The sequence below is a fragment of the Mya arenaria genome, chromosome 10 (genome assembly GCF_026914265.1).
Source record: "Mya arenaria isolate MELC-2E11 chromosome 10, ASM2691426v1".
Lineage (NCBI taxonomy): Eukaryota > Metazoa > Mollusca > Bivalvia > Myida > Myidae > Mya > Mya arenaria.
In genome coordinates, this window is record NC_069131.1 from 13,271,149 (window position 1) to 13,287,674 (window position 16,526).

The 16,526-nt window shown below is 37.2% G+C and overlaps 1 protein-coding gene across 17 annotated transcripts in view; it reads right to left on the minus strand.

Annotated features, from left to right (window-relative positions):
• LOC128205520 (protein scribble homolog) overlaps positions 1–16,526 on the minus strand; it is an 82,860-nt gene that overhangs the window by 29,492 nt on the left and 36,842 nt on the right. For 16 of the 17 annotated variants that reach the window (XM_052907237.1, XM_052907248.1, XM_052907236.1 and 13 more), the window contains 13 exons: positions 15,984–16,100; positions 13,908–14,043; positions 13,224–13,516; positions 12,032–12,232; positions 11,478–11,594; positions 11,018–11,095; positions 10,203–10,370; positions 9,389–9,589; positions 8,135–8,155; positions 7,128–7,208; positions 5,699–6,757; positions 4,221–4,397; positions 2,117–2,227 (listed from right to left, as the gene is read on the minus strand). In XM_052907237.1, coding sequence (XP_052763197.1) covers positions 2,117–2,227; positions 4,221–4,397; positions 5,699–6,757; positions 7,128–7,208; positions 8,135–8,155; positions 9,389–9,589; positions 10,203–10,370; positions 11,018–11,095; positions 11,478–11,594; positions 12,032–12,232; positions 13,224–13,516; positions 13,908–14,043; positions 15,984–16,100 — 2,760 coding nt within the window. The remainder of the gene's footprint in view (positions 1–2,116; positions 2,228–4,220; positions 4,398–5,698; positions 6,758–7,127; positions 7,209–8,134; positions 8,156–9,388; positions 9,590–10,202; positions 10,371–11,017; positions 11,096–11,477; positions 11,595–12,031; positions 12,233–13,223; positions 13,517–13,907; positions 14,044–15,983; positions 16,101–16,526) is intronic. The other variant, XM_052907233.1, reaches the window with a different exon arrangement.

Sequence of the window (16,526 nt, forward strand, 5' to 3'; positions counted from 1 at the left end):
TGTCGATCTTTGATGCCGATGTTGTTACAAATTTAATTAATTTAGCAATTAATAATCGGTAATCTCCTAATCACACAATTGGGTCGTCTATCATCCAATTATCAAAACGTCCCATTTTAACCAATCAGAGAAGACACTGGTAAAATGATTAAAAGTTTGTTAAATTGCGATAGAAAACGCGAAGAAAGAATGAAAAATGTTGTCAAGTATTAGTAAACAATTGATACTTGCAGTGTAAAAACAAGGCACACTTTTTAGAACAGTGTTTCGTTTGAAGCAGACGGTCATTGAAAAACAGACGGTGGCGCTAAGAAAATCAAATACTTGACTTCATGACCAATATTTGATAGTTTTTGTGTTGAATGTTCGTAATGAAAATTTGTTTTGATATCTCAAAACTTTTTTATTTGCTTTATATAGCGTTTACTTAGAGTATTTTCCTCATTTGTACGATGTTTAAAAGTAGAAGATTCGGCGAGTCACCGCCATTTTGTCATAACATTTTTCGGAGTTTATTTTTCGATTTTCTAGTTCTATTATTAAGTATTAGTGAGTTTTTCATGAAGGATAGAGATTTTAAATGTCATTTTGTTTTAAAATGTCAGCATATTAAAATTTATTTAACCAAAGACAAGTAAACAACAGCAAAGCTGAATGTGACATTCGTACCCTATCCTGATCATACCAAAACAAGATTCGCCCCCTGCACTTAAATGTTTTTAACAGCTCATATATAAGGCCATTCTGATTTTTTGTAATGGTATTTTTTTTAAATGTCTTTGTTTTTATTTTATACACTTTTTTGGAGGTAAACTTTACATTGCAAAAAGGAGACTCTAGACAAGTACACTTTTGATAGGCCAAACAAGAACACTTTTTTAACATTCCATCTAGTAAAAGCAATCAAAGTAAATGTGAATTTAAAGTTTTGTGGCATGGCACAATATTTATCTCAGGTTTAAAGATAAGTATTTCGTCTCCTTAAAGTCTCCCCACTTCTCCCTAATTTGACTGGTGGGAGAAGTGACTTCCCCAAAAAAATCAGCCTTGTGAGAGCCCTGGTGACAACAACCCGAGATGGTAAAGAAAGTGTCTGAAGTGAAAATGAACAAGAAAAAAGAATTAAGAGTATTCTGTAGGGATATTACTACAATGTGTGCATGAACATGCATGTACTTTGATAAGGTACATGGTTGTTTTACAACAATACAAAGCTAATATTGTGCGCATTGTTTTCCCATTTAAGAAAGCACCATGCCCCTATTTTAGCCCACCCTGCCCTTTTTTTGGCCCACCCTGCCCTTTTTAATTCCTGGCTAAAACACTAGACACCAGGTGCATAACTTAAACATTCACAACCAATTTTGTTAAGATGAATGCGCAATCTACAGAACTTAAAGCTAAAAAATGGCCTTTGGGCTTTCAACAAGAACAAGGCAGAGTATTTCACAAAATCAACTGCAGAAGCAAAAAGCAAATTTTCTCTCAAAATCCTAGACTTGCAAATTGTCTCCCTTAACTCTAGACTTGAATTAACATATACATGTAAACTTGGCTAAAAATAGAATTCGCTCATGCAGACCTGGCTAAAAATAGAAAGCATTTCTTTAAAACTTTCATGGCCCATAATCTAGGCATTCATGGGCGGATCTTGCTGGTTTTCGAAAGGAACCAAGCTTTAATGGATATCTAGATACTGTACAAGTTTCATCAAGATATAATCAAAACTGAAGACTGTATCGTGTTCACAACCAATTGTTTACACAATAGCATTTTTTATACTATCAAGGGCCATAATCTAGGCATGCATGGGCGGATCTGGCTGGTTTTCGAAAGGAACCAAGCTCTAATGGATATCTAGATACTGTACAAGTTTCATCGAGATACAATCAAAACTGAAGACTGTATCGTGTTCACAAGCAATTGTTTACAGACGCACGGATGCACATACTACGTACACATTACCATCGCATAAGCTCTTCTGGCCTTTGGCCAGTAGAGCTAAAAACTCCCCAAAATGGTAGCAATTCAAGACCAAAGCCTTGAAAATGCTATCCCCTCACCTGTACCAGCAGCATAACTGAAGAAGAATAGACTGTAGAACACAACAACTTACCCTTGAGATGTAGATCCCCTCGTCACTGTTTTCATCCCCGGGGAAATTCTTCATCCCGCCCTTGATGGACATACCCAGTTTCTCCCCAGGACGCTTGTTTATAGACACCTCCTGTAATAGTAAGCCCATTTAATCAAGAGATGAAAAACACAATAAGCAAAGTCTGAGAAAAGCCTGTTAAGCCTCACCGCCATCCAGAAATTTTACAATCAAATACAAACAAAGAACACCACAGCAAGTTATTGTTATGTTCCATCAGGGACCTCTTTGTAATAATATTACTGTTAAAGTCAGCAAGTAACATACTGTAAACCTTTTTTTTTTAAAGGAATATACTGAATCCAAGTCCACATGCATTTGTTTGACCACAGTTAACATGTGAATTATACATCTCTTTCTTAACAGTTTACTATATTATATTTTCTATAAAGTGTTTTGCAATTATATGAACTGTCTGCAGGTCTACAGTTCCTTGATTATTAATAGTAAGAACATACTAGGCTAAATCTTAATGATAAAGAAGGGTGGAGCAATCGAGCCCTTTTAAATCATTAAGATTTGACCTAATATGTTCACAATGACTTGGATAGTAAGCTGTTTTTCAGCAGGCAGCGAAGCAAATTGTGATGTCATGTCTGTCTGTCTGCCATGTCAAACTACAATTCTTAACAATAAAAGCGAGATACTGCCAATAGGCAATTTTACAGGCTAAATATGCAAGATGTTCATGTGAATCTGTAAGGCAAATACTTGATTGTATAATTGCAATGGAATGGCACGTTGGGTTGGGCTGCATATCTTTCATGGTACAGTGCTTAAGGTTTGTATGCAATTTTTTGGGGTTAGTTGGCATATTTTTCATTGTGTGACACTTTGGGTGGAGCAGTGCATCTTTTAAATGGGTTGAATTGCATATTTTTTATGGTTAAAAATACTTTGGATTGTATTGTAAATTTTTCATGGTATTGTACTTCGGATTGGTTTGCATATTTTTCAGTGCTTTAGGTTGGATTGCATAGCTGTCATGGTTCGTTACATTGGGCAAGCTATGAATGTGTGCCTTGTAATGAACTTGATATACTTTAAATTTATACTGAGTATATGAACATAAAGGTCCATTCATAGCTATGACTGGCTTTAATTGTCCATTGTATATAACTGGTTACATCACATATAGAATACTTACAGTCATATTCTGTCAATGAAAAAAATTCATAGCCTGATTTTATGATCGATTGTAGATCATCCTGAACACTTCATTATGATATGTAGATAAATCATTTACCAGAATGACAAAACCTAATGTAGTAGCAGATCTACTTTCAGTAACAATAACAAAGCATTACTCTTTATATTTTACATTTTCCGAAAAATTAACAGATCAAGAATTTGAGTAAATTCTGATTTGAAATTTTAACAAATTAAAAAACTTGTTTAAGTAAAACATTAAAAGTTTCTTCAATTGTATATCAAGTCATGAGCCTAACTGTACTTTTATCAAATAGTTTGTACAGTACAGTTGGGATATTTCAGTCAAAATTCTTATTCTACATCCTCGGCACCCCAGCGTATCGTAACCTATATGATAACCTGGGTAAATCAGCTGTAAAAATCTCGTACTTGTACTGAATAATTAATAAGGTGAAATCCAGCCACTTCATTGGTCACATGAGACACACCTCATGCGGTGCAGAAATGACCGAGAAGTTAGAGATGTAATCTCGGTTTGAAATAATCCAATGAGATCACAACTTACAAATCGTTTTAGACAGGATATTGTTAAATATGCCGATAGCTCTTCACAAAGGAGATTCTTTCCTTTTTGTTATCGGCTATTTCATTGGTGGGAAAATGCTTATGAACATTCAATATTTACGAAGTTTCCCTAGCCAATTTGCCCAGGGTATCATATAGGTTATGATACGCGGGGGTTCGAGGATGCTTATTCTAGTGCTTGGCATCAATATTTTTAACAAGCCTTGCTATATGAAATACAAAATTTGAGTAGGTCACAAAAGCATTTTACCAGTGAAGGGTTTGCGATCTTGAACAAATATCGATTACTGAAAGAAAAGCTTGCAATTACAGCTTTATCAGCCCTTACCTGAAGTCCCTTGGGTGGTGGGTCATGCCGGACTTTCACTCTGATTTCATATGTAGGTGCTATTAGGGCCATAACAGCCTCTTGATGGGTAGCACTCGTCATGTTTCGACCGTTAACCTCCAGAATGCGGTCTCCTATATGAAGGTTTGTCTTGGAGGCCGCCCCGTCTGGTATAATCTAGGAAAAACAGAACATTAATATTAAATCTAAATCTACACTGTGTTCTCCATCATTTTGTAAATGGGACCAGGGGCCGTATTTATAAAACATATAAGTGAAAATTTTCAACTAAGTGATAAAGTGCTTATATTCTGAGCTGAATTTTAAGAAAACCAGGGCTTTTTCTGACCATTTTGGGAAAAAGACCCTAGACATTTTGGGAAATTTTGCGTCGTGAAAATGTGGAAATTGGGAAATTTTACAGTGAAAAGAAATAGCTGTCTAGTCTCCTGTGAATTAGGAAATGATTTAATATTAGTTTATTTTCACTTTAAAAGACCCACAATGGCTGAAATATCAATCCTTGGGGTGTAAATATCTATTGCAATAAATCATGACAGATAATATTTCATATCTCTGAATGTAATGAAAACAATGATTTCTGAGTTCAATTACTAAAAAAACTTCACATCACATAATTTATTAGGATGTTGAAAATGAACCAGTACAGGTAAAAAGAATTTCTGAAAAAAAAAAAAAAAAAATTTTTTTTTTTTTTTTTTTTTTGGTTGGGATTTTTTGCTGAAGATTGGGAAAAATATCTTATAGTTTTCTTTGGGAATGGGTCCGATAGTCGGACCCGTGGGTACTATAGAAAAAGCCCTGAAAACTAACACTGTTCTTATACCAGAAATATGAAGACCCCCCCCCCCCTCCCCCCCCCCCCCAAATAAATCAATTGATTAAAAGGATGAAAAATTGTGGGTATTCAATATATCCATTGTAAAAAAAAATTTTTTAAATTCACTTGAAAATGCCAAAAATGGTGGATTTATCACAGTTTATTTCAAACAAGGGAGCTAAGTAAAGCCCTAAGACCATGGATCTGAAGAATTTTAAGATAATAAAACTGCTTTTAAACGTATCTGTGCCAGTTTTACTTGTTCAGTGTAAAAAAAATATATTTGTTTTTTTAGCTTTAATTGGATTGTGAATTTTGAATCTAATATTGTGGAAAACTTAACTTTTTGGGATTGTAAATGGAACCAAATTTCAGCCAAATTTTTTGCTGATAAAAAAACACTGCATCACCATTCATAAGTCAACCTTCAATCTCAAGTACTTCATGAATTGACTCTAGTACATCAGGACAGAAATTGAAAAACACTTGAAAACATCACTTAATTTCAAACTAAAACAATTCAAAAGCCAATTTGATTTTTGATAGCTTTTTATCTACTTCTGTATAAAAAAAAATCATTCACTATAAAACATCATGACATTTCAATTATCTTAAATTCTAGAATGTATTAGGTTACCTTGGAAACAAATATTCCAGGTTCTTCCTCCCCGAATGGTGAACTAGAATGATCACTGCCACCCACTATGCTCAGCCCTAGCGGCCCGCCTGCTTTCACTATCACACAGTCTTCTAATGGGTACTTTTCCTCGTTATTATTACTAGAGTCTTTTTCTACATGATTGGCTACAGGTTCCGGTTTTGCCGGCATTGTTAAACTCTGCCGTTCTACTGTCACAGTTCTATGCCCAGAATGGGTTTCCCTATCACTAAATTTGTTACTGTCAGTTACATCCCTAGATTCGCTATGTACACTCGAGTTTAATACACTATAATCCCCAGCAGGTTTTGGAGTACCACTAACACTAGAGCCGACATTAGGACTTGAGTCTCTTTTAGTTGCACCAGTAGAGTCTCTGTTTTGTTCCGTGGCTGATGATCGTGACCCGGGTCGTTTGATTCCGGGATATTGGAATTTTGGGGGCTGGATGGCGGCAGGTGGAGAACTCCAGTCGGATGACAATGTTCGCGGACTGAGCGAGGGGGATGAGGCCTGCTGCAATGTCTGTGCAGGGGGAGATGACTGAGAGGGGTAGTTGTACGAGGCCGGTATCGCATGGGTATAGGGGGAGGGGGAGTGGTGTTGTTGTTTTGGGGCAGGGGAGAGGGTTGGAACTGGTACAGAGGGGAGAGGGGGTGGCGACGGTGAGGGTGGTGATGGGGGCCGCTGCTGCTGCTGTTGTTGCAATGGTGGTGGTGGTGACACTGGGGATACTTTTGATGGTGGATAGTTTTGATTGTTTTCAAAAGCGTCCACATCCACTACTTCATTGTATGCTGGAGGAGCAGAGCTAAACGTGATCGTTTCAGCAGGAATTGTTGTAGCAACAGTTTTATTCCAGATGATCCTGGGTTGGGTGAAGTTCACAACTTTTTCACCCTTGGGCGGATGCTTTTCTGCCTCCTCCTTTTTAACAATGTTTTCCCGATAAACAACAAGCCTAATCTCCTTGTCTGGGCCGGTCAGGAGATTCACTGCCTGGTCATGGCGGGCATCAGTTAGGTCCACACCGTTGATCTGTAACAAAGTGTGCATGGATACATTATCCAGGATAACCTACAAAGATATATATTTTTCATAGAAGCATTTTGAGGGCTCTCCTGACTTAAAGTATTCTGAGGGTTTCCTGGCGATAAATTTGGGAGTGATTTTCCTGTTGGACTCTTGAGCCATTGGATTTGTAGGAAACAAGAAATTTGTGGAAATCTCATCCCTTTCTTAGAGTAAATATTTATATTTGATGTCTTGCTAACATACAAGTTGTAGCACGAAGATAGTACAGGCAATGAATCTACCAGCACCAAGCTTCAAAAACAATATATTATTTTTCTTCAATAGGTAAGCCAGTTAATATAACAATACCACTGTACAAAGGGAGGCAACTTACTGATATAATCTTGTCACCGACCAGCAGTTTACTGTCCCTGTCTGCCTGTCCACTCTCCACAATACGAGATATATAGATCGCCTGAAACGGAGATGAATTGCTGAATTTACATTTCATTTAAAGGCAGTAACTGACACAGGTCTGACTCAGAAATATTGAACATAATCTGGGCCTGTTAGCTCAGTTGGTAGAGCACCTGACTTGCAATCAGTGTACCAGTTTCAATCCAGGGACTGGCGCCACACTTTTTCCGAGACAGTGACATTAATACTCTTAAGCGATGTGTAACTTGTATATGCAAGTTCCCACTGCCTGCCTTAGAACTTTGATGAAAGTAAACTCAAATACTACTTTTTTTATAAGAGATTATCTCACTTGGTTAATAAAACAGTTTGTTTTGGGTTTCATTTTTTCCTGAGGTCAAACACTCGCTTGAAATCATTCTTCTGTTTATTACAATTTTTAATATCTGAATGTCATGCATTCTTTCATGCATCTGATAAAACCTCTAACACATGCTTTGACTTTATTTGCCATGCATTTTTTAATCATAAAGTTATCATCATAACTTCAAGTGTTATGGTTAAGGTAAACTTCTTTCTGATGTTTTTTCTTTTCTTTTCTGTCTTCAAATGTAATTCAGTGGTCAAAATAAGGTCAAGCCCCCAAACTCTGCACTAGTAAAATGCTCTCCGGGCTAGCATAAATTCGAGCATTTAGGAAGCAGAGCTTGTTATTTTTTATGTCAAGCAAAAATTCTTTTATTTTATAAACTGTTAAACTAACCAAGGCTTTAACTGCACGTTATGAGTTAGTATTTCATAAGCCGTTTACATTTAATGTCAAACAATGGGGACAAATCATACCTAGTCAATCAGGTTACAGGGCTTAAAGGCATCCCTGTTCAAAAACTTAGATGGCAAAATCAAAATAAAAGAAATAATAACTGAAAATAAAAATAAAATAATGCATTCTCGAGCAATTTTATTCTTGCATCTTATACAAACCTCAAGAAATGAATAAAATCGCTGTAAAGAGGAAAACAAATGTGATTTGTATTGAAACAAGAGATGTTTGTGAAACATTATGCCCCCTGAGCGCCAAGTTGCCAGAAATATTTGGACAATTGAATGAAATATGCATGGACTGAAATGACAGCTGATTTGTCATTGGATGCATATGAGGCAGGTCATCTACTGGTCATACCTAATCTTCATGTCAAGTTTGATGACCATAGGTCCGGGAATTGTTGAGTTATCACTCGGACAAGCTTTGGTCTTCCAACAGACCGACCGACATGTGCAAAGCAATTATATAACCCCTCTGCTTCGAAGGGGGGCATAATTAAACTAGATGTTCACTGAAAACTGATACTTCAACTCATGCATTTAGTGACATATAAATTTCTACTGTCTACTATATAAGAAAATAAAATATGGACAATCAGAAAACCTTTTTTCAGCTTACAGTCACACTGACCTTGACCTTTGACCCACTGACCTCAAAATCAATAGGGTTCATCTGCTGGTCATGACCAATAAGCCTACCAAGTATGAGGTCCCTGGGTCAAAGCGTTCTCAAGTTATTGATCGGAAACCGTTTTTCATGTTAAGGTCACACTGACCTTGACCTTTGACCCACTGACCTCAAAATCAATAGGGTTCATCTGCTGGTCATGACCAATACACCTACCAAGTATGAGGTTCCTGGGTCAAAGCGTTCTCAAGTTATTGATCGGAAACCGTTTTTCATGTAAAGGTCACACTGACCTTGACCTTTGACCCACTGACCTCAAAATCAATAGGGTTCATCTGCTGGTGATGACCAATACACATACCAAGTATGAGGTCCCTCGGTCAAAGCGTTCTCAAGTTATTGATCGGAAACCATTTGGTATTCCGACCGACCGACAGACAGACAGACAGACAGACAGACCGACCGACATGTGCAAAACAATATACCCCACTTTTTTCAAAAGGGGGCATAAATATAGGTACAATTCTCTATATGTATGTCTGTCACCTTTCAAAAACAAATACTTGAATCTCTTACAATCGGAAAATAGCTCATTGAGCTAATGCTTCTAGTTTGCATTTACCCGACTTAAAAAAGATTCTTGTATCTTGTACATATACCTCTTCTTAAATATTTTCTACATACATGTAGTTTTCTATACAACAACCCAAATTCCTTAAAGTTCCCCAAAATACAAATCTAGATTAAACCACCTGTATGATTCTAACCACGCTATCACAACTCACGTTATCATTCCCTTTGTACGGCACAGATCCCCGACCTCCAGCGATGCTGAAACCCAGCCCGCCCTCGTTCCTGTACAGGGTTGTCTCCACCTGTTCTCCGTACACCTCGGTTCCTGGCTCCGGCTCGAAAGTCACAGTTGCGAAACTGGCCGGGGGAACCGGCTCCGAGATGGCCTCACGCTCCTCTTCTTCCTTGTTAGCCTGGAACCAGAATCATCAGATTTAAATTGTAAAGAGTGAACAAATTTCAGTAACTGGATTTGTTGTCAAACCATTAAGACAGAGATTTCATTTAGTTTTAAGATTATCGGCAAAATTAATCTGGGGCGGTATTCAATAAGCATCTTAGTGAAAATTTTCAACTAAGTGAGAATTTCGTAATTTTTGACAACAATTATTTTAAATACACGCTACTTTTCAGCAGATTTATTCATATGCATATATTGTTTAGAACATTTTCTTGCTTAATTACATATTTTTGGTCACTAAAATGGTGTATAAGCATTGTTCGTTTCCTTAAAATTCAAATTAGAAAAAAGGCATTTTTTCACTAAGTTGAAAATTGTTACTAAGATGCTTATTAAATACAGCCCCTGAACAATAAGTTGATCAAAGAACAGAACATTTTACTTTAGAAAAGTTATTTTTTTTACTATTGATTAGTGATGATTAACCCAAATAATAAAATCAAAGCATTAAGGATTCCTGTCAAAAAGCACCTAATTCTCAAAATGTTGAACAATTAGGATCAAGATTATGTCTGTCATGTCCTCCCATACATCATGTTCAAGAACAATCTCTCTATTGACCCCACCTCTATTTCTTCAGTTTCCTCCTCTTCCTCTTCTTCTTCTTCCTCCACTTCAGATTTTTTAGGAACAATGGATTCCCGTCCAACCACCATGGTGATGTCATTACCGCTGCTTTTCAACACATCAACAGCTTCATAGTGGTCAGAGTCATGGAGGGTGACACCATTAACCTAAAAGAGGGATAGCAGGTTTGGAAAATTGTATGATGTAAGCAGAATAGCGGTCTTCAAAATTAAACTTTTGGAAGGACAAGTCCAAATGTTTACAGTAGTACTTGGAATAATTTTTTACAACAAACCCTGCTAAATAAAAATTTAGCATTTAACTAGCGCAGGGCTTGTGGGCTCATGCTATTTTCGACCACTGGAAAAGTTTTAACTTTTGGTTTGTGGTCACCAAGCTGAACATGTGGGCATTCTTCGAGAACTTTTGTTTCCCCTGGCCCAAGTTTCTTCAAGTCCCTTAAAACAGGATCAAGTTTATATCACTCTTTGTTTTGATATAATTTGTGGAATAATTTGATTTTAAACGGACTTATCATTGTGATAATCAATATTTTTTATTTTGTTAAGTTAGGCAGATTTCAATATAACTGCAAGATACTTAAAAACATTAACAAGTGCTGTCATAGTAAGTGACAATTGTCTTTGAAGTATCTCAAGTGTTATTCAAAAGTGACTGTACAATTAAGTCTGAAGTCTCACCTTCAGGATTAATCCTAAACTTTAGAACCCCAGAAATGAAAAATAAGCAATCAAGCTCAAGTGTTTAACCAATGAAAATGACTCGACCACCAACTAATGCTTTAAGTACTCACAGAAAGTAGTTTATCCCCGACCCGAATGCCCGCCTGGCCGGCTGGTCCATCTTCCGTCACCCGCGAAATGAAGATGCTCTACAAATACACAAAATGAAGCTCTTTTGTTTTACCCTTCATACAATAGATAAGGATCAAACAAGTTAAAGGTACCCAATTAAGACAGCTTAGCTATGATATTAGATTAGATAAACAAACTATAAGCCTATGAGCAGAGACCAAAAGTGACTGCTTTTACTGAACTCTTTACTTTCAAAATAAATTGTAAGAGATCTTTTTACCAGAACCATTCCAGTTTTACCAAAGTGTGTTTGTGATTCAGTTGACCTATGCAAAGACAATGCTTGCTCATTCATGAAGAATCATTCAACAAAAGAAAATATTCTAAGTAAAGCTACCCTCTTGCTTTGATGAAAATGTTATCCTGACTACAACCCTGTACATATCAAGTATTGCCTACCTCGTCCATGCCTCTGAAGGGTGTGGATCCCTTGCCCCCAGCTATAGATATACCCAGCCCCATGCCAGGTTGTCTGTGAATGGACACACGGATTTCTTCCTCAACTACCTCTGTCTCCTATAAGTAAATGGAAAAAATGTGAACAAAACCTTTACATGAACCATACATGTGCATTTGATTCAGAAAATCTTCATCTCAACAACTTTCCCCTAATGTTTCAAGACTCTTGGACAAATGTTTTTGGAGTTTTGAATGACACAAGTTCACATAATACTTATGGACAGAATCATGCACAGGCGAACAGACATAAATGGCAAATCTATATGCCCCTTGGGGCATAAAAATACATACAAATAAATTCACTGCAGACCAATGGTACATTGTATACTTTTAATGCACAACTTCCTTAATATCAATTACTAACAGTGATTACAAATGAGCATCATTAACATGTATTTACGGAAACAAAAACTTGACAGAACCAGAGACAAATTGACTATATAAGATCCACTTTCAGCTATGGTTGCAAAGTCTGATACTGGCCAGTCACTTACATTATCCTGTTTCTTTTGTGCCAGTATTTCAAGGACCTTGTCCTTGGCGTCATCAGTAATGACGATTCTCTTCCCCTTCTTGTGATGTGGTGTGTCTCGTCGACGTAGCGGCGTCTTACGATCGTCCTCTTCGAAGTCAAGATCAGATGCGAAGCCGACACGCTTCTCCTGGTACAAGTCATCACTGTCTTCTTCATCGTCCTGGGAGCAGAAATATGGATATATAAAACCCTAAATATGGATATGAAAAACATTCATTATGCAAAGACATTCAATGCGGATACTGAGAAAATTATTTATATATTTATTATTATCTTATAAAGGATTTATAGATTATCCCCATTCAAGTAGAATTAAAGAATATTCCCGTTCAAGTTACATTACTTTCATACTCATAAGTGCATAAACATATAACATCAGTAATATCACGAAGTAATAAATAGCTGCAAAACAATAAAGTTTCATCACAAGAAATAACAAAGTATTTGATAACAACTTATACAGAAATATAATTTAAGCAATACAGCTTACATGTTTCATCCTCCAGAATTCTTGATTTAATTTATACATTTTCCAAACGTTCCTATCAAGGCAACCCTGACTTAAATTTTCACATAATGATCCATGAAGCTTTGAATGATTAAGGAAATCCCTTCCTTTAAATTCAGTTAATAAATATTTGTTTTCACTTTGCTGTTCGCATGTATTTCGTCATTATAAATAGACTTCAAATTAGTTGTTCATGCAGTTGTAATTATAACTATTAATTGTTTGATATAAAATACATGATCACTCAAGAAAGATATCCTTGATTAACTTCCTGTACTATCTTCAGCTTCTGACCACTTCAATGTTTCCTGTGAAACAGAGTGGGTACATGCTTCAGGCCACTTATAAACAGATCAAAACTCAAAACCTGAATGAAAAACCAAGTTCCGGACAATTAACAATGCATAAGATGTAACGGAAACAGTGATAACACTTTCTTAAAATGAGTTTTTAAAAATCAACAATTCATAAGAATGTCAATTACAAATCGTCCTCACAGGAAGTAACATTTTAGGTTACATTTAACCATTACTAAATGAAAACCAAACACTGAAACCTTGGCAACATGCGATACTTTGGTATGAAGCCAAATAGTGGGCATATTCCTTACTAGCCGTGTCACTACAATATCTTCAACACTTACCACCTCATCGTCATGCTGATCGTCTCGATCATCCTCATCCTCATCTTTCTCATCTTCCTCTTCATCCTCATCTGAATCCTCATTTTCCTCCTCATCCGCATCACGATCCTCCTCCAAGGCGGCGGGCTGCGGAATCGTCATTGTGGTTGTCACTATGGTTACCTCACGTAGCAATGGCTGGGATTCTTTTGGTGGGTCCTCCTCTTCACTTTCATAATCGTCTGCTGGTGTTTTCTCTTCGATGTATTTACTGCGGGGTTCTGAATCCAGTCGTTTTGTCTCCAGTTCTGGAGCTGAAGTATACATGAATTGTTACAGACTTAAAATGTATACATACAAGGAGATCTACTTTGCCTAAATTTGTGGCTCTAAGTTTCCAGTTCAGGAGATGAAATTAAATCTGGTACAATTACAGGTATAAATCTTACTTAAATGTTATGAAAGATTGAAGCCTATTTTTGAATTTGAATATCGTTTTCTGACCAGTGCTCCCATAATACCAGTAATTTTAACATCAATTCAGACAATCTCCAGACAAATTTCAAATTGAAAAACAGATATAAGTCAAATGGCAGATATAAGGTCAACTTCAAACTACAAGTTTTTTCTGAGCATCTAAACTTATACATATTTGAGAGGATAAATTCATTGACAAGCAAATTACACACTGTAAGCTTCACAAACCTCTGACAACGACAGGTTCTTCCCGGATGGAGGATTTTCTCTCTGGTGGGTGAGGTCTCTCCCGTTTTGGTGGTGGAATCTCCATCGTCATGTCAGCCAGGGCGTAACTCTCACGCTGGGGGACGAATGAGCTCACCTGGAGTGGTAAATAACAGTGAAACATGAAACATAAGCTAAGTTGGTATATTATAGTTTAGGCCAGGAGAATGTACCCTGCTGAGTCTCAAACCCTGGACTTTTTAGCTAGAGATGGACAATTATATCGAGATGGACAATTATATCACTAGACCACTCATTGTAGCTTTTTTTTAGTGTACACCAATGCAAAAATATCCTAAGATCAGGAAATTCAGCCCCAGCCTAAAATTGGTTTATGATTTTAACTTGTAAATTCAAATAAACCTAGTTTAACATTTCCATTTGATAAGATGGCCCCTTAATTGGCAACTAGTATGAGGTCCCTGGGTCAAAGCGTTCTCAAGTTATTGATCGGAAACCGTTTTTCATGTTAAGGTCACACTGACCTTGACCTTTGACCCACTGACCTCAAAATCAATAGGGTTCATCTGCTGGTCATGACCAATACACCTACCAAGTATGAGGTCCCTGGGTCAAAGCGTTCTCAAGTTATTGATCGGAAACCGTTTTTCATGTAAAGGTCACACTGACCTTGACCTTTGACCCACTGACCTCAAAATCAATAGGGTTCATCTGCTGGTCATGACCAATAAGCCTACCTAGTATGAGGTCCCTGGGTCAAAGCGTTCTCAAGTTATTGATCGGAAACCGTTTTTCATGTTAAGGTCACACTGACCTTGACCTTTGACCCACTGACCTCAAAATCAATAGGGTTCATCTGCTGGTCATGACCAATACACCTACCAAGTATGAGGTCCCTGGGTCAAAGCGTTCTCAAGTTATTGATCGGAAACCGTTTTTCATGTAAAGGTCACACTGACCTTGACCTTTGACCCACTGACCTCAAAATCAATAGGGTTCATCTGCTGGTCATGACCAATAAGCCTACCTAGTATGAGGTCCCTGGGTCAAAGCGTTCTCAAGTTATTGATCGGAAACCGTTTTTCATGTTAAGGTCACACTGACCTTGACCTTTGACCCACTGACCTCAAAATCAATAGGGTTCATCTGCTGGTCATGACCAATACACCTACCAAGTATGAGGTTCCTGGGTCAAAGCGTTCCCAAGTTATTGATCGGAAACCGTTTTTCATGTAAAGGTCACACTGACCTTGACCTTTGACCCACTGACCTCAAAATCAATAGGGTTCATCTGCTGGTGATGACCAATACACATACCAAGTATGAGGTCCCTCGGTCAAAGCGTTCTCAAGTTATTGATCGGAAACCATTTGGTATTCCGACCGACCGACCGACCGACCGACCGACAGACAGACAGACCGACCGACCGACCGACCGACATGTGCAAAACAATATACCCCACTTTTTTCAAAAGGGGGCATAATAAACTCGTTCACCATGACAATTTGACATAATGGCACAACATTTTTAGATCTTGGCTGTATAATTTACAATTATATTTCATACCAGTTTCATATTGTCATGATCATGCCATGGTAACTAAGACAATATGCTCACTACTGCCTTCATAGCTGTAGATTATAATAAATACTAAATGTAGGGCTTTGGCCAGGTTTTAAAAAGGACAGGAGGCTGCAGGAATGGGACAGTATGCTGAGGGACAAAAAGGCACATTGTATTGGGCAGTGAATAATTAAAGCATTATGAAATTCATAGAAAAATGTTATAAAGTGTGCATATTTAAACATTAGGTTTCAACTACTAAATATGTAGTGTGTTTGAATTCATAATCATATTTCAAGTTTTAATCAAAAGAAAAGAAATATATTTGATTATCTTAAGCATTTAATTCCTTGAAGGCAGGAGGGTGCACATTCTGGTCTCCAAGGGGGCAGAAGGGTGCTTCCAAAAACAACAGGGTGCAGCACCCTCCCATATATTCCTTCTATAAACCTCCTAAAATCTGACAACGTAAGTGAGCTTAGATTAACAAAAATGCCAGCTTATTGCGCCTACCTGTTTGGCATCTTCATGATGTGGGATCACATGCCCGTCAATGCCCTTGGTGGCCTTGAACTTGGGATGCTTGCCCTTCAGCTCCTTTGGATGGGGCGTGTCATGGCGGACGAACGGCTGAAAACAAAATACTGGTCACTTCAATTTCAAGTTAACAAATGAATAAAATGAAATACTGGTCACTTTACTTTCAAGTAAAAAAATGGCTGAAAGGTCAACTGATTAAATACTAGTTAACAACATATTCAACATCTGTTCAATTCAAATCAATGAGGTAAATAAATGAAGGATCCTAAAAAACTATTCTGGTTTAAATATGTAAATAAAAACTTCAGTGGTATTCATCAATGCCCAATCCTACATACTTGTGTGAACACTATTAAAACCTGAGCTTTTGTTTGAGAAAATTGTCTACAACTCCATAAGTTCATTCAAAACTAAGCTGCTACTGAACATTATTTTGTTAAGAATCGTCTTCGGTTTTAAATAAAATCTCCTCATTTAGGCTTTTATCTTTGTAGAAATGACCGACAGTAATTCTGA